The sequence below is a fragment of the Barbatula barbatula genome (genome assembly GCF_947034865.1).
Source record: "Barbatula barbatula genome assembly, chromosome: 7".
Taxonomy (NCBI): domain Eukaryota; kingdom Metazoa; phylum Chordata; class Actinopteri; order Cypriniformes; family Nemacheilidae; genus Barbatula; species Barbatula barbatula.
This window is the reverse complement of record NC_136770.1, coordinates 16,369,793-16,393,653: the sequence shown is the minus strand read 5'-3', so window position 1 is coordinate 16,393,653 and position 23,861 is coordinate 16,369,793. Positions and strand designations below refer to the sequence as shown.

The following is a 23,861-nucleotide window of genomic DNA, read 5'->3' as shown; positions in this document are numbered from 1 at the left end:
AAAGGTCTGTGTGAGGGGGTTAAAGGGATCACAATGTTTGAGATAATTTTTTTGGGCCTTTTTGCATCTTATATGGATAGGACAGTGGAGAGTGAGACAGGAAATAATGGGCCGAGAGAGAGGAAATCGGAAGCCGGGAAAGGACCACGAGCTTGTATTCAAACTCGGGTCACCGGAAGTGCTGCTGCACAACATGTCGGCACATAGTGCACATCTTTTATGACTGAGAACACAGAACACCATTTGTGTTAATGTGACTTATGATGCCTCCTGTAATGAAGCTCAACACTAAACGAAGAAATCCTCGGGCTTCACAATAAACGCAGCGGAAATCTGCCTCTGCTTTTTCTTTATCAACCCCCGTTCAGAGAGTTCGGACTGCAATCGTTCTCAGACAGGAAACATGCTCTGTAGAATTCATTAGCCACACCTCACGCCATCCGTATAGCCTACAGTGGCTCATTTAGAAGACCAATGGGGTGGCCCTTTTATGTATTCATGGAATATTGAATCCAATGCTACAAGCTAAATGCGCTCTGTAATGAAGTTTTGGCAAATGGGAGCACAGGTTCTGCGCTACAGAATTCAGGTCTCCATCTGGCAGATAAATTGATGCCGTTCATCTGTGACTTTCCTCAAGGAGTGCTAACAAAAACAACATCGGTTCAGTCATCTAACCAAGTTTCCAAAAGGTTGCTCAAACCATAACTGAAACTGAAAAATAAACTCTTTTACATACAAAGTGGATAGAGATTTATAATGCCAATGACTAAAATAAAACATAAAAATAGTCAATACGAGAAGATTTATTCAAGGTCTTCTAAAGTCAAAGTTTAGTGCGGCCTTAGGTCTAAATAGGTTAGAAAAATGATATAGAGCATAAAAGTGTTTTTTGGTGTCTTGTGATCAAATGTCATCAAGTCAAACCTGCACTATATGTGTATATACTGTATGAATCGAGAGATTGAGAGATTTTTTGCTACTTTCTGTACATGAGCCCATCATAAAGATCTGGAATATAGTGTATGGACTTTTATGATACTACTATGGTACCTTTTTGGCATTTCGCAGCTCAAAGCAGTAAATCACTATCCACTTTCATTGCACAAAAAATAATAGCTCAGAAACCTGCTTGAAATTTCATTTTGTGTTTCAGGAAAGTAATAAAACAGGATCGAAACGATATGAGTGTGACTTTTTAGTGAACCATTTCCTTAAATCTTCTGTAACAACAGATTTGACAAGTGGCTTGCCAGTCGGCAAGGCCTTTTATTGTCCACGCTGCTGATACATCTGTCTTCTGAATACAATCAGTGTTTTCAAAGAGCGCCAAGGTCATCCTGCACAGTGTTGGGCAAGTTACTCTGGAAATGTAATTCAATTACTGATAACTCCTTTTAAAAGTTTTCAAGTTACTGGTCTGGTTCAAAAGTAATTCGTTACATTACTAGTTACATTACTACCCCATCCCTCAAAAAACAGAAATAAACTTTGGTAGTACCAAATATTATCTTATGATAGGGAGACACATGGGTCTGTAATACTTACAATTGGAGCATTAAGGCCAACATGGATCACGAGAGACACATCAACCAATCATATAACAGCGTCTCCTTTCAGAGTTTTAACCTAGATGGTTTACATAATGCCACATCCATTATATATTATGATTTATGTTTGCATGGCAACCAGTTAGAAAATGTTCAATGAGGAATTTTTTGTCCAAATCAGGGGTCGGCAACCTTTGTAACCACAAGAGTCATTTTGGGCCTTCTCCCACCAAATAAAATTTGTAGAAGTTAGCCAGTTGCACCTATAGGTGGCAATATAGTGTATTTAGATGTTAAGCAATTTATACACTTTTGGCCCCGGCAAGAAGTTGGAGTGTTGCAATAGGAGAGTAGCGCTGTGGTGTTCAATTCAATTCAATTCAACTTTATTTATATAGCGCTTTTCACAATTTGCATTGTTCCAAAGCAGCTTTACAGGGGAAAAATAAAAGATAGAAACCCCAAAGAAGGGTAAAACACGCTACATGGTGTTTTATATAGTAAATTCAATTATTCTAGAAAATAATATCTAATGTCAGCATCTCCTGGTGGTTTATTTAGCATATGTTGCATTAAGTGAATGCTTGGCTGAAAAGATGAGTTTTTAATCTAGATTTAAATTGGCAAGTGTGTTTGATCCTCGAATAATATCAGGAAGGCTATTCCAGAGTTTAGGTATGTATGAGAAAGCTCGACCCCCTTTGGTTGATTTAGTTATTCTAGGTATTATCAAAAGTCCTGAGTTTTGAGATCTTAGAGAACGTGATGGGTTGTAGTGTGATAGAAACTCTGTTAGGTAGGTAGGGGCTAAACCCTTTAAGGCTTTATAAGTGATTAAAAGAACTTTAAAGTCAATACGATACTTAATGGGTAGCCAGTGAAGATGTTGGTGTTGCACTTAGTTGGACTTCAGCTTCTTTCTATGAACTTTTGATTTGGCAGCGTTTGATGAACAGTCACAAGAGACCACCTACTCTCTGCATGCAGACATCATGTGTAAACATTATGAGAAACGTGCTACAGGATTTAAACTATGCCGGCTAAAGAGCTAAAAGTTTTGTTTAAAGTCGAAAAACGTATCAAGCAGAATGTTTTCCCACTATTCCATTTCTATCACACGCATACAGGGTTCGGCGCTGTCTTACATCTGTCAAAGCAGAAATAAAACCTCTGCTCTCTGTATGTTTTTTCTGTCATCTCCGGTCATGCTCATATATACATTGCATGGACTTATTTCGTCTATTAGAATATCTGAAAAAGCAAGCCAGGGTGCTAAATTTATGATGTTTCCATAAACACAGCCAAAACGACAAAGAAAACAAAATTGAAATGGACAAAAATGTCCAAAAGAGAGTTCCAGGGTTAGAGCAAAATTTGTAAAATAAAATGTTCTACTAAATGACAAAAGCTTTCCAGCAACACATTTGCCACAAAATGATCTCAAGTAGTCTCTTTAAACAGCAATGGAAGATAAAAGCCTGATTCACTTCTGTATTCAAGCTCTGCGTGAATGACGTGGACTATTGAACTTTGCCGTTGTCACGACGACCAGCATGCATTGCTTTCTGCTAATGGAATTAGCATTAATGTGTAAAAATCTTTAAAAACTCTAGAAATCAAGATACATTCACTTGAAGCTTAATTGTAAAAGATAACTTGTTACTGGATACATCTTGTATTAGGTTGAATATTCTTACCCCACATTTATATTTTTTCAACAGAGTTTTCCTATAGTATAGTATAGTATAGTATTCCTTAATATGTTTTATCGGGACTTTAATAGAAAAATGCACATAGCTAACTGTGCTTTTTAAAAAACAACTGAAACTATAAACTAATAATGGAAATCTAATGCTTCGATAAACTTGAAAGCACATTATTGCACCAACAAATATGAACTATTCCTACATAGAAAATGAAGACAATGTTATGTAAAGTAATGAAAAGTTATTCGAAAAGCAAACATCTATACTTGTTTGTAATAGTAAAACATGAAAGGAACCAAATGAAAAAGGAATGATGAAAAGCTCAAATTTCAGATTTGACATAGAGCTTTAATAAGTCGCAAACAAGACCCCCTTGAACCACTAGAGCGTAGAACAGATTTCCCATAAGAACTAACAATCTTTCATGTACACTTAACTGCTGAAACGAATCATAATGTAGAGAAACTCTGAGGAAAGAAAGCCATGAAATTCAACACTGTTGACTGTATTCCTGACTGTGTGCAGCCATAACCAAAGCTGCCACTGTTTATGCAGGACTGCAGACCCTCTGTTGTAAATACGTACACTCCCTGTGTACACATCTATCGAATCTATTTCGCCATCAAAACAAGATTATTAGATATCAGTTTAGGCAGAGCTATTAAAATGCTACTGGTTCACTGTAACTGATCGACAGATTAAACCGGCATGAACTCAACAAATCCGACAGTTTGAAGCTTGTTGTTTGAAGCAGTCTGCAATAATAATAAGCCAATGTTTAATGGATACAAAAGAACCACAATAAACAATACAACCAATCATTTAATTTAGTGAGCAGAATTTCACTTTCAGAAGTTGAGGCAGTTTTAAACAGTTTTATAATACCCTTCAACGTTTGTTTACAGAAGTCGTTTCACTCGACGGCCATGTTTGCAACACCTCAGCTATTTTAGTTATAGCGAGACCACAGTCCTATCTACTTGAAAAGGGAAAAATATATTTCTAAAATCAATCAATCAAAAAAATTAAAATGACATATTTTCAACTTTTAAACCTGACATCAACTTGTACTGTAACATTAGTCTCCGAACTTAAATTGCACTAAAAACACATTTTACTAGATTGCTTCAGCTACAGGTTGCCTCACAAGACGGTGTAGAGCAAAACCGTCAGTCTTTATCGATTGACGATTGGCTGTTTTTATTGACTTCCTATGCTAGAGCGGCCATTTGAGCATTGTGTTCCCTTCCCTGTGGCGTTAAAACATTGATAAAAAAGACTTCTATCATGTAAAGCACACACATTAAAATTCAAACAACAATATTAACCTACTTAAGCAACAAGGTGGGTCCATTAATCAAAGCCAAGTAAAACTGCAGTATCACAATAACATCCACTGGTGAAAATATTATTCTTTGCTTTGTAACAAAAAAAGTAGTCAAGCAGTAAAGGTTTGGCTTACCCGATATGATTTTCTCTCACACCCATACAATTGTGGTCCACGACTACAGAATGCGAATGAGAAGCGAATAAAACAGGTTTGATCAAAGCATGAATAAGTAAACAAGCATTTTCAATGAGTATTGAGCTCTTACAATAGACGGTTTTAGCTGAGACTGCAGAAAGAGACCTTAGAAATAAGCTTCTTTGGTGGTCCACATTCTGAAATTGCTCCCCTAAAGTATCTGATGCCAGCAAAAGGCTCAATGGAGTGTAAATTTAGAAGCACGATTTCTGGCTGGGTTGAAATTTTGGGGCCATGGGGGTTGTTTTGTATGGCTGATAGTAAAAGTAAGTGTTAGGAGTATTGGACTGCTCCCAAATTCTACAAAGTGGATAAAAATAAAAATTCCTAGTCACAACATGGGTGTTAGGGGTTGTTCACATTTAGTCATTTGCTTACATTCTGTCAGCTGTGTTTATTTTATTCCAGTAAAGTGTGCATGTCAGATGGAAAGCTTCGGCTTAGCCATCTGACATTGTTTTGTGGATTCTGAACTACCTTTTTATTTTAAGTTGGTTGGATTTTATCATCAACTTATATTTGTTATATAAAGAATTATTTCAGTTAACTGATTTTCAATTGGCAATGAGTATTAAAAATGTGTATTATTTTGACTTTTCAAATGGAAATCACGCAAATGAATGTCTACAATAATGGCAAACTATCGACCAACAATTGACATCTCACTCTACTTTTCACGTAGTCATGTTGCATAGTTCGCCACCTTAAAATTATGAGGTTCTGTCTGACTATCTTGTCAAAATTGAGTTATTCACTTATTCTTATACATTTATGTGATGATTTTTTATCACATAATCTTTTGACATTTGGGGACTTTTTTTAGAAAACAAAACAATGTTATCTACGAAGTCAAATGGAATGCAAAATCTTTGAAGCTTGTTATCTCAACACTGCTCAAAATGCAGCCAAATCATTTTGTCCAATCAAATTGAGTGTTGTTCAATTTGTACCATACACCTCACATTTTGATGATTACGAGATCATGTCAATTACAGACTCAGATTCACGCAAACGAGTCGTTCCCTAGTCCGATTCGCGAACCGCTGCCTATATAAAAGCAACTAATCTAGTCTGGTGATCTAAATGTGTCGTACGCTAGGATTGACAGCCGGTTAAACTTTAACAACATGGCATTACTCCAATGAATGAACCCCCTCCCCCCAATGGAACACTAGCAGCACCAAAACCTTGAGGTCACAGCCTATAAATTGCCATCATTCGGCAGAAAGGTAACACTAAGGTAAGACGAAAGTTACTTTGATTCAGTGCAGCTCCCCAGAGGACAAGCGAATGTTAAATCCCGCCATTGAGCTGTCAGCTGTCCACGCAGCCCTGCTGTGTTTGCAGCACAAACAGCAAATGTAGTCCCTGAATGTGCTTTCCCGATCAGCTCGATTCAAGATATATTAACAATCAGGGCGAATGAGCTGATTTATATTCTGCTCCATCAGATGGCCATCAGCCACACGTACTTTATGGATTAGGTGTGAATTTCAAGGCAGTGGACACGAACGCATTGATCAAAGGTTGTTGGTGCAAAAAAGACAGGTGTTCATTATTTATTATCTTGAGATTACGCACTTTGGTTGGGTTTGTATTGTAATGCATTTGGCATCTTGCTATTGGTTACTTGGTGATATTTTTTACTAAAGTAACTAGTGAGAGGCAATGAGGACTAGCATAACAATCTATACACTATCATCCAAATCTGGTTAACTTCCCAAGATATCGGGCGCAAGCTAGTTTAATCATAAATTATGTATTATTGGCTTTGCGTGGTGGGTACTCTTGCTTAAATGGAACTGTATTCATAAAGCACCATTTAAGTTCTGTGCATCCTCCACACGTAAACCAATGCAAATAAGTACACATGTGAGCTACGCACACATTCTTGAGCAAGGACGACCTTTTCATATTCTAATGGGGATGCTGGGCTCACATGTTGCTTGGGAGATGCATTATTTTGCTGCAGTGATGATGCCGATATTGGATAATGCTTTGGATCAGTTCCAACACTGTGATCCTGAGAAGATGAAGTGATGATAAACAAAATCGCATGCTATTTCATTTCGGGCCGGTTTTGGATCTACTGTATGTTCATCAAGGTATATAAAAATATCGCAAATGTGCACATTTCAATACGCATATTATAGTGGTTAGCATCATTTAAAAAAAAGTTATTATGTACATTTAAAGTTTTAGATATTCAAATCAGATGTTTAGATGTTTTTTACATTGTTAGAATTATACTTTTTATTCCTTATTATAACGCAGAGATGGGGACAAGTCACATATGGTCAAGTCCAAGCAAGTCTCAAGTCTTAACCATCAAGTCTCGAGCCAAATCTCAAGTCACAGTTTAGATAAATCAAGCAAGTCAAGTCAAGGGTTCACCCTAAGCAAGTCAAGTCGAGTCCTGATAAGTCAAGTCAAGTCGCAGTACTAAATAAACAGGTCAATTTTTTCAATACATGTTTATTTTTGCACAGAAAAGATGAACTAATTTACATACATTATGTATCTTATTCACATTGCTATATATGAATTATAAGCATATCTGTGTAACATTAATATTTGAAAATAAAAGTGTTGCTTACACAAAAGAAATCCAGTCTGAAATGTGTAAAACAATCAATTCAATTTAATTTAAATGGTCTAAAACGTGTTGAATTTACAGAAAATAAGGTTTGACAAGACGTTGGCACTAAGTTGTGCACGATGGGGCCGCATAATAATCCCTCCATGGCTGAACACACGCTCGACAGGTGCGCTTGAGGCAGGCACAGCTAACTGCTCTAATTGGCCGGTACACCTTGTTTGGCGCGGTTTGAGTTGAGCAGCGTTAAAAGGCACAGGCGCTGTAGTGTTATTGAGTCACAATAATTATTTTAACTAATTCTCAGTCTTGTATAAATTACTTGAAAGCGATTCTTGAGTAAAAGTACAAGTATCTTACCAGAAAATGACTTCGGTAGAAGTTAAAGTCACCCTTCAAAATAGTACTTGAGTAAAAGTCTTAAAGTACCTGACATTTATTGTACTTAAGTATTAAAAGTAAAAGTATTTAAAAAAAAGTGAACGGTTGGAATCAACAATAACAGTCAAATGAGCATTTTTTGATATTATCTTTAGGCTACCAAGTGCAAGAATTATAAACACTCACGGAAGCCCACCCCTACCACCCAGTCACTAACACTGTTAACTTGGATTCATTGCTGTTGTGTAGCCTGTACTGTATTGTGTTGTGTTAACTGGTCGTTTGTCTCCTGTCTGTTACTAGCTGACCTATGTGGCAATAAAATCACTTTGACGTTGGGCATTATGGCTTTATTGAATGAAAATGTATTTAACCTACCTAATTTAAGCTACGATGTGCTTCTTCACGACGAGGAGTTTTTCAATGCCAATATTTCAGTGACTCTCGGTACGAATAACAGGCACGTAATCCGGTAGGATGAATTTTCTCTCGAATGTACGAAAATATTTCTTGCAAATACGGCCACGGGTGTGTCACGTTATCTTTGTCACCACCACCAAGTTCACCAAGTTCGCCACTGTAGTCGAGATGCCCGTCAGTGGAAACGTTAGAGGCAGAACCTACAGCAGGTGCTCCACGATGGCAAGGCATCAATAATGTGACACGCCCGGACAAGCAGGACTTCTTCTTCGTGCTTGGCGGTTGACATGACTTCGAACAGGCAATACATCATGTCACCAACATACATTTCTTCTAATTTGAAGTAACGAGTAACGAAGATGGTTAGGAGAAATGTATCGGAGTAAAAGTACACGATTTAATTCGGAAATGTAGTGGAGTAAAAGTTGTCAGAAAAATAAATAACGAAGTAAAGTACAGATATGTGAAAATTCTACTTAAGTACAGTAACGAAGTATTTGTACTTCGTTACATTACAACACTGCTAATTCCATTACTTTATATTAAAAGTTCAAGTCATTGTCGAGTCTTCCATTTAAAGTCAAGTCAAGTCTCAAGTCACTTGCTCTCAAGTCAAAGTCAAGTCAAGTCATTTTCTAACTTTAATCAAGCAAGTCGCGAGTCCTGAAAATTGTGACTCGAGTCCCCCACCAAATTTTAAAGCAAAAAGTAATAAATTGAAATATGTTATACAATTAATACGTTAAAAATTTTTTCTATATTAAACAGTTCTACTGACTTCTTCTGAACTTTTGATCCGATTTGATCACAAAACTACTGTATATTACATATATTTAATAATGTTGCCCGAAAATGCGGTAAAATTATAGAGCGATACAGACAAAAATAATACTTTGACCACAATTTTACCATTTAAAATGTAGTCCTACATTACATTTGGAATTTGAATTTTTATGATAGATTTTATGTAAAATACCAACATCTCCAACTTTCATACAAAAGAAAAAAACATGAACAAGGAGAAAATCTTATAATTTTTTTAGATGTCCCTACTCCCTCTGTGCGCAGACTGCACTTTCCGAATGCCCTTGAGATCTTACTGTAGCTGAGCCCTTATATTGTGGATACACACAAAAGACTTTATCTCATCCATCTTGTTACAGGTTCCAACAAATCTGGTGTGATGCCCATTTCATATTTGTGCAGTCTTGAGATCATACTTGGAGGTTTAGACAACACAGTTGTTGCTTGCCAGTTCTGGATCACCCGGCAGCCATCAGGTCTTCAGCGAAAGCGGAGATTAATAATGATGACTTGTCATGCGCTAGTCATCTCCTTTTTATTAAATCTGTCAGCGACTGGTAGATTGGGTGCCGCATCACCCTCCACAAAGCACAGAGGACGAACGCTGGGCGCGCGCATGTACCTGAGTGTAAATGATAGGTTGAGGGCAGGGAAAAATGATTCGACAATTACCTTCCCTGCAGTCTCAGGATCTTGACATTGATGTCTGTAACCACCAAACCCTGCTACTTTCTTTTTAGTAATCCGGGCATTTGAACTCCAACCACAACCTGTTATTATCCAGGGTTAAAGTACATAGCGGGCAGACGGTAAAAGCTGAAACTTTCTACTTGAGAAACTCTGAGGTTCAGAGAATTATCGTAAGGATGGATTGCAGTACAATGACCAGATGAACGCGTTTATCGATGTGCACATTGATCTTTCTAATCTGCTGAACAGATTGCATCATTTGCATAATCAAAAGAGAACTAATTAATTGTGCCTCCCACTGCGTAATGAAAACAAAATAAAATCTCTCAATGTCATTTATTAATTGTTCTGGTGAGTAACTGGAGAAAAAGCCTTGTCGTGACTCTATGAATGTTGTATGTTGTTCTACTTGTGTGCGTCATCTGTAATCATCTAAACCAAAGAACATTAACTGAGGTTAAGCACATGTGAATACCGACCACCAGTCACAGAAAGTGGCTTTACTTGGCACTATACCCACAGAAACCTGAGGATGCCCTGAGGTCGCATCTAGCGTTTGTAATGTGCCATAAGCTGCTGCTATCCAACTTGTAGTCAAGAGTTAAATGGAGAAATAGAGACTCGAGCTGATGAGCAAAACACAATACAGTTGTCAGTCTTGTTTGGAGTGCTAAATAGTTTCTGTCCTCACGGCTTGGATAGAGAGTGACAACTGTGACAAAGGACAAAAGGGACCATCATCAATGACAAGAAGGTTCTGTGCTGCATTTTGTTTACAGTATAAGCACTTACAGTGTACTTACTACATAGACAAAATACAGGTAACTACATGTACTTAAAGGGATAGTTCACCCCAATACGAAAATTCACGATTAATAAACCAACAGTGTCAACATTTTAGATCCTGAATCTAATAATAACTATTAAAAGAAACTATTCTAGTAATTAATATGGTTGATTAAAGTGCTGCCAAAATTGTGATATTACTATCTTTGTTACTATGGTTACAAGGGATGCAACAATACAGCTCACCCCCTGTTCAATAGGAACCTCTATTTTTAGCCCACGGTCTTCGGGTCGGTTCTGATGGCTTGGCACATTAGACTGTTTTGTCATAGTTCTATGCTTATGTGACAGGAACAGTACAAAGTTCAGAAAAAAAAGAATTTACTGTCATTATTTTTATTATATTTTACTTATTTTATTATCTTTAAGCAAAAATAAACTTCAAATTCCTGGTATATTGAATAAATGTAAAGATTTACACTGGCATCTCACAGCAGCTTTTGGTTTACTGTTCATCAACATGCCAGTAAAATAAGAGGTTTTTCACATCAGAGTATTTAAAATAACGTAAAGCAGAACTTGCGATTGCTGTAATGGACGTAATCGTGGGGTGCGCGTAACACTGCAAAGACCAGCGCTCAATGGGAAAGGCCAAAGAAAATATAATATCAAGATGGCGCCACTGCCATTGCAATAAATTGGAAGAAAAGCAATGCTATATTCTGTAGCTGCCTGGAGGCGCTCTTGCTATGATGTAAATAGCCGCCCGAATGGCCCCCGAGTGGCATGACTTTCATTAAACGGAATTTGGCATGGTGCTCTAGATGCTCGTTCTGCATGTACTGGGTGAGAGCAACGCGAACGTGCTGCTTTCGTATAATGTGTAAAAATACATTCCTGATGTGCCAAAATTCGGTCATTATCACTTTAGTACAACGGGAAACGACTAAAGCCACCCCATGTTTGTTCATCAGCATAATACTCAACAGCACATTACTTGTCGTATTGCAGGCAGTCTTGTTTCACTGCCCGACCACCGCTCGCTATTAGATATTACTCGTGGGGATGCGTCTCAGCGCACAGACATACAGACAAATGGACAGAGCTCACGGAAATAATTTAAACTCAATCGCAATTCACTTTCGCGTATTGAACCGTGGAGGTCGTACCGAACGGTTCAATATTATATTGAGAATTGTGGCATCCCTAATGGTTACATACTTAATTTAAAGCTACCGGATCCTAAAGAACGTGACAATCTGAATCGCTTGTTAGCAAAAAAGCTGCCAATCACAAACATAGCCATTGTGATTCAGAAACGGAAACATTTAGATGCACATTTCTGGGACTGAAATGTGAAAATGGCGAAAATGATAGAGATTTGGAATGAAGCTCTGCACCTGTAAACCGGGTCCTGCATCACCATCATCTTGCTTTCATCCCATGTCCATTCTTTTTTCTGCAAGAAATGAAAGGAATCATGTCAGTTTACCACAGACAACGTTTCTTTTAATGTATGATAATATAACCAAGGCAGGAGCTTGCTCTATCAAAGAGTTCTAATTTTAGTCCTCGCTCTAAATTAAGCCAAGAAATAAAGCACCTGTGTAAATCAATAATTTATGTTGAAATTATGATCACAAGGCAACCCATAATGCAGAAATTGCTTTGACTCTACCATCTTGGCTCTGAAACTATCCCAAAAAAGCACTTTAAAGCCATCTCATCAAAAGGGTGAACACCGTAGGAGGATACGGTGATCTATGTAACCCTCCAGTTGCCTTCTTCCTCTGGCATTAAAGGGACTGTTCACCCCAAAATGATAAATCAGACAATTTATAATTAGGTTATTGACATTTATATTTAAAACTGAACCCCTAAACAATCTACAAAGAGCAACAGGTAATGTTGAACCATCTACTTCCTAATTCTGTACAGTTCCATAGAATTGAAAAAGAAAATAGCTTTATTTAGGTTGGTTCGATAAATTATTTATTCATTATAAGTATATAATTTTCTCACCTTTTTCAAACCATTTTCAAATCCTTTTTTCTGCAGAACACAAAAGAACACATTTGGAAGAATATTGGCAACAATGTAACCATTCACTTCTATTGTATAAACACAAAACCAATGCAAATCAATGGGTACCGCTGTCGTTTGTTTACCAACGTTCTTCAAAATATCTTTTGCGTTCCACAGAAGAAAGAGTCACGTACAGGTTTTCAACCACATGAGGGTGAATAAATGATGAAAGCATTTTTATTTTCGGCTGAACTGTCCCTTTAACTATATTCTTACATAACAAATATTATTATAAGATTCATTCGGTGTTGTTCAAACTATTGTGAAGTTTCTGCATATCAATCCAGAACAATGTTGACTCTCAACATACTCGATATAACAATAACCTTTAGAAAACTAATAAAAGCAAGGAAAACAGAACTGTGGTGGTTTTAAACAAGCTTGGCTTAAGACTAATAGAGAAGCTCACCTTTTTCTTTTTCCGAAGTGCTACTTTTACTCCGTCAACAGACACGATGATGTTGACTTTTTTCTTTTTGATATTCTTCACCTTAAATTCATACTGTAAGAAAGCGGAGAAGATAAGAAATGAAATCAGAGATCCATCAATACACAGCAGTCATTCCACCATTCTGCCAACCTTAGAATACCTCTATTACCTTACATTCAATCTGAGTAGCCATTAAAACGGGAACCGAGTTGTTTGCCCTCCACGATCATCAATAACTTCCCCCTTATTTTTATTACCACGCGCGTCCTTGTAGAGAACAAGCTAGAATGGGCAATTACCACTTTGACAATTGAAATGCAAGACTGCAACTTTTAACAGAGCAGAGAGTATGGAAGAGAACAGGGAACAGTTAAGCCTTTTAAGTATATCTGGGTAGAATCACCAGGAAAGGCTTTGTCTATGCCTCAGGGCTAAGGTCACTTTATAATAAGAGCATATAGCACTCTTCCACCAATGAGAGTGTCATAAGCCTGGTCAGAGATGTATGGATTTGGGTGTCGGTACAAGCAGCTCTGTCTGCGAGCAAACATTCTTACACTAGTAAACAAGCATCTCCACAGGGAAAGCATGTGGAGCAGAGTGTTTTCATTTCTCATTCCTACAGGTTCATATAGATCGATGTTAGTAGACTGAGCTGTCCATGTGACCATATCAGTATGCTCCATGTTTTCTAAGTAGATTTTTTATATGGCCATATATACTGTATCGGAAATATGTAGGTTCTATGGCTGTCAAGCGATTCAGTGTTAATCGCATCCAGAATAAATGTTTGTTAAACTGTGTATATCATTTTTTATTTATAAACACAAAAACATACACATACATGCATAAATATAGCGATTTTTATTTGCATTTAATTTACCAGTAATTAAAATGATGTAAAAATGTTTTCATGAATATATGCAAGTATGTGTTTGTGTTTATGAATACAAAATGAATATGCACAGTACACACACATGTAAACACAAACTTTTATTCTGGATGCGTTTGAATGCCCTAATAGATTGACATACACGACCAGTTTTGAGACATTTTGACATTATATAAATGACTGGTGAACACCAAATGAAACCTTTTCACATAGATATCTATTTATCTACATGTATGCATTTGTTTATGCATATATTGTAGAAATTAAATAGTTTATGATGACATGAAACAAAACCAGCTGAGAAAAAATATGAGCATTAAACAAGCAGACACAGAGCAGTAAAGATCGTCTCTTCTACATTTTTCGTTTTTTCCTTTCAGCTTAAAGACCCTCAATATTCAATGTTTGATCAGTCAATATTCATTATAGCACAATGTCCTGCAAGGCAAAGTCAAGACATGAGCCCCTAATACTAACCAGGTGATGGCTCATGTTTACCCTCCTTTCCTTTTCCACACCCTCTCTGCAGTAATGCCTTCCTGTTTTTCTCCATTCTAATAAAGATTATTTTAGCCACCTGCACCCCATTTCTTGTCTCTCAGCAGGTGATGAGTGAAATTTCATCTGGTACTGACTCACATGGTCACATACAGGAAACAGATACTTCTGTTTGTGAGAGCAAAAGATGGACCACTTCACAAGGTCTTTGGAAAAAAAACAACTCGTGTTTTTTCTTGAGCAGCGTTTTTTAGTCAAAATATAAGACTACTACAACATAAGAAGTATGTTTAAAACATTTTTAAATGCACTACATGCTCATTAAAAAATACACACAGACAGAGAGCATCATGGGATATGTTTTCAGCTTGGCAGGTCGGAGCTCAGGATTCCATTTGTGACTCATGTATTAGAGGCCTGAGCAAACTTTACACCAGTGCTGACAAATGAACAGAGTAGAGACCTGCACACTCTCGAGGCAAACAATGGGCAGCATTGAGCTTATCACGAATTCCTTTCTGAGCTGAACCTGAAAGGTCACAGCAGAGTTCATACATCTTCCCTTGCCGAAAACAAATCCCACCAGAAAACTACGAGCAACTAAGGTTTTAGAAAGAATCTAGTTGAAATGTTTGGGATTTAAATGGCATACAGAAAATGGTAGCGATACCAGACATAGGTTGATGCAATATGTTTCACGATTAGCTAATAAGGCAAGTATAATAAATATATATGAGCATTTGATGAGAGAAAAATTGGGCACCTTGCTAGGCAATTTAACAGATATTATAAATTAATTGGAATATAGATCTGACAAGATTTTATTTAAATTGAGAAAAGGCTTTGAATAAAAGTTAGATACACATGTCAAAGTGAAAAAGTGCAGATATCATCTGATAAAAATCTGTATTTTCTGGTGTTGAAAAAGGGCCGACCACAAAGTCTAATTTCCTCTAAACTTCTAAACCAAGTGTTATTATTTACATTGTAAACAATTTACAAAAGTTGATAAATCATAATCTCAAATTTTCTGTATGATCTCATTGAAATTCCTAACCATTAAACGAGGTGGCTAATTTGTGTATGATGTGAATAATGCGAAAACATACAACAATTAGAAATACTCTAAATACATACTGAAGCCTGGTGTGATGTCACTGGTGTAAAAGCAATTCGTACTAAAATATACAAATGAGATACAACCATTCAAATTTATACAAACTTGTACATCTTGTAAAAAGGGTTTGTGTTTAGGTAAAATTCAGGCCTATTTTGCCTCATTCTGTGAATTACTAACAATATTTTTTACAAATTGTAAATTTATTTTACAAATGATTTGCAGAAAAAAAACTGGAGAAACAGAAACTTTGAAACAAAAAGATACCATGTGTTTTTCATACCTCAAATACTGCATAGAAAACAAGCTCATATTTACTTATAAGTAATACAAAAGTATGTGTTCATGTTATCAGGAAAAGTTCAAAATGATTTTTAATCACAGTTTTCATTTGTCTTGTCATACCGTTGGATCACTTTGTCACTCCTGAGGGTTTGATTTTGTTGAACTTCAACAGACTCAAGACTGGAATGGCCACAGTACATCTAGAAATGATGATTAAATTAATATTTGGAATGGTCTCTCAATTTTACCCACGGCTGTACATAGAAAATGTACCCTCCACTGTATACCAAATGCATACATGTAAATTATGTGATTAAACACCTAAAAAAAATGAATCTGCCATCTGAATCAGACTTTGAATTACTTGCACACTACCACAATATTCTGACAAATTCTGACGTAGGAAACACAATCATTTCACACCATCACTTGGTCATTGTAATTATCCCTAGAAAACTTCACCTCCAGCATCCTATGCATGTTATATTCCAAAAGTCATGTTGAGTCTGCTATAGAGGTGATTACTTATTTATACGATTATAAACCCAACAATACAGTCTAATGATTTAACTCACAGCCAGTGGCGAAACACCATCTCAAAAATGGAAATAACAATAATTCAGCTTCTGATATTAGCCTATTTCTGAACCGTGTGGTGATTATGCTCAAGAAAGAGCACAGAAGCCTTTCGCTTTATCTAAACCGTCAAAATGTCAAACTCATTTGGCTCATTACAATAGCTGCCATAATATCCAACATGGGTCGCCTTTGAAAAATAGCATCTATCAACAGAATGACATTCACAATCTGAGATTAGGAATTGAAGTAACCCTCCAGAGTTTAAGAGCTCCAGTCGGGTACACAGATTTATGCCAGGGATCCGCAAATAAAATCCTGGGTCCCTCACGACAGCTACATGCACAAACACAGTCAAGAGAAATGGCTTCCTTCTATTAAACTACACTTGATAGTCTTTACATGTAAAAAAAGGGATGTATTATTGAACCAGCCCAAAATGCATGGTGATCCATCATAATGACATCCGCCATCAATGGTAGCATTTTTTTTACTTGCGCATAAGACTTGATAGTCCGAGCATGTGTGGGTAAGATTGAAAGCCAATGACAATATTTTCTGTTTAGATGTTTGACATTTGTTTGAGGTGTTTTGGGGCTAGTTGACACTTGTCTGAACTGTTCATTGCCTTATTGAGTCAGTGCTGCATTGACTCAGTGTCTTTTATGCCATTCTGAATCATTCAGGAAACAAGTGAATTACATCGTACATGTCTGTTGAACAACACAGAACACAAGATTACAAAATTTGAAGTCTATTTTGTGATCTAGACATCAAATGAAACACTTCCACATTTCCATCAAGGCAGTTTTGGTAGCGAAGAACAGAAATCAAAGCATTCTGTATGTTCCAGGGTATAATATAATCGTAATCTTTTGATAGAGTTTTGCATTCAAGGCGGCGTGTGAGTCACAGGGCTGGCCATATCTACATCTCTGGAGCTGCACAATGGGACAGACAATGTGTCAGGATTAATCATCAAGCACGGTGGATCTTGGTGACAGCAACTGCTGCTTATCAAAAAACTTGCATCTCCCAAAAAGAAAGGAAAGTTTCTGACCAGATAGAACATTTGACTGCGGAACGGCACATCTGTCTTATTAGCTTATGTAGACAACAGAACAGAGACATCTGATCAATATCCACATGATATAGGCCTATGATGTCTACCTTGCACTGTCAGGGCTTATAAAAACTTGACTTTTTGTGAACAGACCTCTTTCTCAAAAATTCCCAAAATACCCCAAAAAGGGATGTGGCACTGAAGAACAACATTTAGATTGGTTCAGTGTCCATGGATACAAAAGAAACGAAAGGACAGCGTTTCTATGACAACCAATAAAGATATCTTCAAGGTGTCCAGGAAGATGGCAAATTGTGGAAAATAAATTGACGAGTTGATGAGTTCAATACAGCAGCTAAAATGAACTAAACAATAACGCAGAAATGTTATCGCTGCGTAACCAACCTTCAGTCCAGCAGTTAAGAATGGGAAACACATCTAGTTTATTTAATCGCTTTTGAGAAGTTTCATGGCTTTGAGAAACAATACTGAAGAGTCACCGAGTGGGTTTAAATGAAATAAACTTGCCTTTGATTTTTAACGTCATAAGAAAGAACTCGATATTATAGTGAACAATTATTACCAAAAAAGCAATGGAAGGAAATAACATTGAAGTACAGTAGTGTAAAGAATACGAGAATGTTGGATATTGACATGATGTATGGGTTACTTTCTAGGCAGTAAACAGTCATTTTAATGAGTTAAATAGTTATCTTCACACATAAAAAAATTTTTTACAGATAAAAATGTTGGGTTATTTCGGTCAAAAGTTTTGGGTCAAAAATGGACAAACCCAACTGCTCTGTTGTTTCAAAAAATGAATAAATAAATAATATGCTATATGTCTACCTGCTTCCCACACACTGAAGAAAACAATGAATAAAACAAGCAGAAACAGAACCATCTTTTATGAAAAAAAGATCGATCATAAATATTTAAGGTTTAACCTATAGATTTGATTCACTATTAGATGTATTAAATATGACAATAATGATCGATCTTCGTCTAAAAACAGTTAAAAAAAAAAATGGTAAAATAGGTTATCTGCTTTTCCCTTACAAAAGGGGAAAAGGTCTCTCGAAAGGCACAATGACTCTGTGGAGAAGAGCCTCTCAGCACAAAGGCACAGTGGGGACCGCAGCGTCTCCTCATTCATGCTTTCCACTTTTCCTCCCCCTCTCCAGAACTGACAGAGAGAAAAGATGACGACGGTCTGATGGAATTATAGCAGCTCCTTGGGGTGAGTTCCTGCTCTGTAGTTGTAAGTTAAAGGTAAGGGCTAATTCATTACACCTACATTTACATTTACGCATTTGGCAGAAGCTTTTATCCAGAGCTCCAACATTGCAATATACTATACATTTGTTTTCCAAGTAACCTCCAGCATGACCTAAAAACATAATTCTACCTAACTCTCTTCTTTGTTGCCTACATCATCGTTTTTCCCTAAAGATATTTAAAATACAGGTTAAGTGGAAAAGGAAAAACATTTGCATTGACATTAAAGGACCCTGAAACCCCGCCTTTTCAGCTACAGTCTACCTCACTGTCGTTTTGAAAAATGCAACTAAAATGGGCGTGAACACTATGAGAAGATGTGTGGGGGAGTGGGCGGGGAACAAGAGAAAGTGATCCATTCCTTATCTTAAAATATATTAATCATTAACTGTTTTTCACAGTCTATGATCATTCCACGAATCATACTTTCAAATATGGAAGCATATTGGTTGCAATTTTTAATTTGTAAAGCAATACGCAAAATGGCAATGCAGTATGTAAAATGACAATGCAATTGTGTATTTAAATTTTGTACAACATTAGGTAAAATTGAACAATATCAATTACATTTTTCAGTTCCTACACTAGTTTTAATGTGTTATTTAAATGGTTATTTTTAACGCTCTAAGTTGCAAAATGAAAATGCATTACCCAGATTCATTATATGTGTTTAAGATAGTCAAGCAAAACTGTAGCAAAATGAAAATTCCAATGTTATTTTTCCTTAATGCATTAACATTAACAGGTTGAGCATTTAGGATTACATTTTCATTTACACACTCGCATTGCAAAATTGAATGTGGACTTTCAATTTTTGTACTGGTCCACATTAGCTCCGGCCCACCGAGAGCTCCAAATGGCCATCCGTGCCTGTCATGCATTTATCACTTTCAGTGGATATATACCGCATATAGTGTATTTCACATAGAAATACACTTTTATATATAATTGTTAAGGCTATCGATAGATTCACATTTTAATCAAGATGAATCGCACCATTTTCGTGTAATTAACTGTGATTAAATTGCACACATAGTTAAATTAAACATACTCAATTTATTTTGTTAAACATGTTTATTTAAGTGCTGTCAATATATAAAAAAAATGACCTGACTAATAACACACAGTATGTTTTTAAATATACTTTTACATCCCAATAATTTCACATTTTATCTCCAAATGAATGTAGAAACAACATACCATCATTTCTTTAACAGCATCATTTTATGAATGAAAGCCAACATTCCAATATTGTTAAATATATTTAACAATATATCATTAAATATATTATTTTTTTCTACTAATCAAACCCATTATAATAAGTTTGCCAGTCCTACCTGTCAAACAGATAATATATCTAAAGAAAATAGTCCTTCTGTCCATTCAATGCCAATGCTCTTATGTTTCCAGTGTTCTACAAAATATTTTCTTTTGTGTTCTGTGGAAAAGTCAGAAAGGTTTGAAATGTCGATTAGTAAACATCCATTTTCGGGTGCACTATCCCTTTAATCCCTGAATCTTGCTTTTGTGATTCAACTTTATTAGAAGATAAACAGAAAACACAAACAGCGTGCACGTGTTTGCATGGTGGGATTGCTATTATTGAGAGTAAACAAGTCTTTCAAATATCTTTGGTTGAAAGCAAACAATATCTGTCAGTCTGCATCACATACTCAAATATTTTGGCATGGTGAGGGATCTGCAACACTTCAACAAGCAAAAAATGCACCGGAGCAAATAAACTAAAAGGGGAATGTGTGGTTTGCGGATAGTTTGCCAACAAACAACAATTCTGTAATTATTTGCTCACCCTCATGTTGTTCCAAACCAAAGGCATTTAAGACTATGTAAAGAGATTTTCTTCTGGGATAAAGTGTAGTTTGCACATGCTGTCTGAAGTACGCAGCGAGACCACTCCATCTGATAATGGTGATTGCTGTTAATACACAATACACTGAAATCGTTGTTTTAATAAGCTTTCATTGAGCAAGTAAATGTAAAATGTAAAAAAATAAAACATCACATCCAAAATACTGTACATAGTTTAAACACATCAATTGGAAACACTCCAGCCTTCGCACGTCTGCCTTTCTAAGAAAATTCACTGGAACTAGTTAAGACGGCCCCTGACAGCTACGCAGGCATGATGTTTAGCTGCAGCTGCTTCTGAACTTTAAAAAAGCACTTAGTATAGCAAAAGCGATGAATGCTTTAGCCATTTTGTTAAATCAGTGGTGCTCACCAGTGCAAGTCTCGCCTTTACTTTAGTCTTGTAGGTGGCTGCTTAATTGTGAGGTTAAAGGAACAATACAGGGTTTTTAACAGGATTAATTGACAGAAAAGACAAAACTACTTCTTCAGAGGTGGATTAAAACCTTATGTAATGAACTGTTATGTTTGTAATACCACAGAATAAGCTATTTATATCTACATACAGAGCAGGCCTACATGCATTGAATTCTCGGCCATGTTTTGTACAGCAGGCCTAAACGGACAAACAACTCTACAGCGTGCGTAGATTCTTCCTCTCCCCGTAAAACGCGCCCTCGCTCGCTCTCCAGTTTTAGCGCCAACGCGCTCTGTCTCCCCCTCTCTCCAGTATCTGGAGTTGTACAATATTAAAGCGGTACCAGATAAACAATGATGCTCAAAACTGCTCCGTCAAACAGCTAATGTTACAACAACAACATCATATCTTATACTGATCTGAATCAAAACAACCTCCTTGGGTGTAATTTTTAGACGATCTTTCTCTCCAACATCTCTCTGCTGGAAAGTATCACCATAGATAGCTACGAGTACCGCGGGTCCTAACGGGTCTCTGCAGGAAAGTCTTTATAATATTAATGCCCCTAGCTCCGCCTGACTTTTATCCTTCTTTATATACTTAAAATTCACGGACCTTTTATTTTATAAGACATCGCTCTTTCTACAGTGTTTCTAATGCCCGCATGATCTCTTCCCTGCGAGAAGAGATTTTTGTACTGTGGTGGCCACCGTTGTGTTTGGACAGAGATATTCGTTGCAAATCTATAATACAACACTAGAGGCCACTGTAAATTCAAAACTGCGCCTTTAATGCAATTCCATACGAATTCAGAAGTGGCATGCAAGTACTGAGCATTTATTTCCATTTCACATAACACCCCATCCAGGATAATATCATTCTTTTAAATTACTCCCATCCTATAAAGCTCATTTAGGCTCTGGATCAGCATATCAGGGCTCCGGTGCGTAATGAATTAAAAGCTGCTTTTGAGCTAGAAGGATTTCTCCTTGCGTGGGTGTTTTACCGCACACTGGATTTTTACTGGAGTTGTGGAAGTACAGACCTGCTTCAAGCCTTATATATTTGAAAGCTTTCCCCTTAAGCAAATGAAATCCTTAAATTTTCCTATGACCTTGCTCCTATGTCTATATAAACTGATAGCCCTCTCATACAAATTCTATTTTTGAGCCGATATGAATACAAAGCGGCCTTCATTTCGTCTGTACGGCAAATAAATAATTATTAGGGGGACCAAACAGAGAAGGTCTCTGCATATTAAATGCGCAACCATTATTAGTTTGGATTCTGGATGGCTACTGACAATCTGCTTTTACTTCAAACCATATCGTAAGCAAGCTCCACATTTCTGCTGTGAAATGAAATCCAACGCTTGTAACCACAAAAATCACAGGGAACTGCTGTGGGAACTGAAATGATGGCCACACCGTTCCCCGTCCCTTAGGGATCAGAGAAACTGCCGTTTTTATTATTGAGGTTGAACGGACTTGCTTATCCGTCATTGAATCGGAGAAAGTGCATCAGAGAAAACAGAATGAAAGAGAGACAAACTCTCAGCTGAATTCACTTTTTTGTTCAAGGATTTGCAGTTAAATATCCAAATAATGCTGTGGTCAAACAGACATCCAAAACAAGCAAAGAGCTGTAATGCATATAAACACTACTGCATGCACACAGAATGTTCTGGGATTTCAAATATGTGTGCAAACCTACAATGTATGACCGAAGTGCTCTCTCTATTTTTTGATGTGTTTGAACTGGGCAACATTGAACTTTATCTGATGATGGAGGGTTGTTCAGGTTTGCTTTTATTCATTTATCTATAAATCCAGTCAAAAAGCTAACGTGTAAAAATAATAGGAAAAACCCACCGCTGTGCTGCGTAGAAGGATAAAGGCTACCCTTAAAAACACAGAATTCATTATAAATCAATAATGGAATAGAAAGAAATTAAAAGTCAAAATCGCATGACTTTCCTCTCCTGACACCACCAACGTATTACATTTTTGGTCAAATGTTATTAAACTTTCCTTTGAAGAGAGATTTTTTTCGTGATGAGAATAAAGCACGACACTCTCCTGGCTCTTTGAATGAACATCAAAAGATGTCATTGAAAATAGACGGGAAGTGATTTTTGATAAAGTGCCTTGTTAAATATTTCAGTGTAGAGACGGCGGCTGTCAAGAAGGGAAATAAGAGGTTTTACTTCTATATGAAAGTACACCGACACTGGTACGAAAGAGAGTCTCATAACCAGGGTTCCATCACCGGGTGCTATGACAATGTATCTGGTTGACTGTAAAATGACTAAATATGATGCTTTGCATATAAAATTACACAAGTGCAAATAGATTTCACAGTTGGTGCAAAGTGGAGAAACCTATTTAGTGTACAGCTGAGAATAATTTTAAAACACGAAAACTCTTACCGTATGGTTTATAATTATAGTATTATGGTACTTGACCACTTCATAATGGCTACCATGTAGCTCAGTTGGTGGAGCATGGGGCTAAAAGGCCAAAGTCATGGGATGGATTCACATGATTCACACATTTTATTACTGATAACAAGTAAAGTTGGCTTAGATAAAACATCTGCCAAATGCATATATGTCAATCTCCAACTTACAGAGGATCAGAATTGACTTTAAACAGGAGCCGTGTTGCTACAATTTGACACCTTCATCCGGTTCTCTTCATGTCCTGCTTCCCACCTCTCTCCTTAACGCATCCGTGACGCTGCACAACAGACGAAGCATGATGATAGCTAGGCAAGCCTTTGAATGAAACCCGTGTAATTGGAGCGATTTACAAAGCCCCCGTCTCGTCTCTGTGAGAGAGCAACGCATCAAAGTATGCAGGCAGGATTTACACTGCTGTGAACGCATGAAGC

The 23,861-nt window shown here is 36.9% G+C and overlaps 1 protein-coding gene across 4 annotated transcripts in view; it reads right to left on the bottom strand.

The window, feature by feature from the left end:
• The window catches only part of nos1apa (nitric oxide synthase 1 (neuronal) adaptor protein a), a 97,344-nt gene that overhangs the window by 57,662 nt on the left and 15,821 nt on the right, over positions 1-23,861 (bottom strand). For 2 of the 4 annotated variants that reach the window (XR_013786925.1, XM_079460515.1), the window contains exons 3-5: positions 12,953-13,045; positions 12,481-12,510; positions 11,859-11,917 (exon numbers count right to left, since the gene is read on the bottom strand). Coding sequence is in view for 2 of the 4 variants with exons in the window: in XM_079460515.1 (XP_079316641.1) it covers positions 11,859-11,917; positions 12,481-12,510; positions 12,953-13,045 (182 nt within the window). In the remaining 2 variants the exon portion in view is untranslated. The remainder of the gene's footprint in view (positions 1-11,858; positions 11,918-12,480; positions 12,511-12,952; positions 13,046-23,861) is intronic. The other 2 variants (XR_013786926.1, XM_079460516.1) reach the window with 1 other exon arrangement.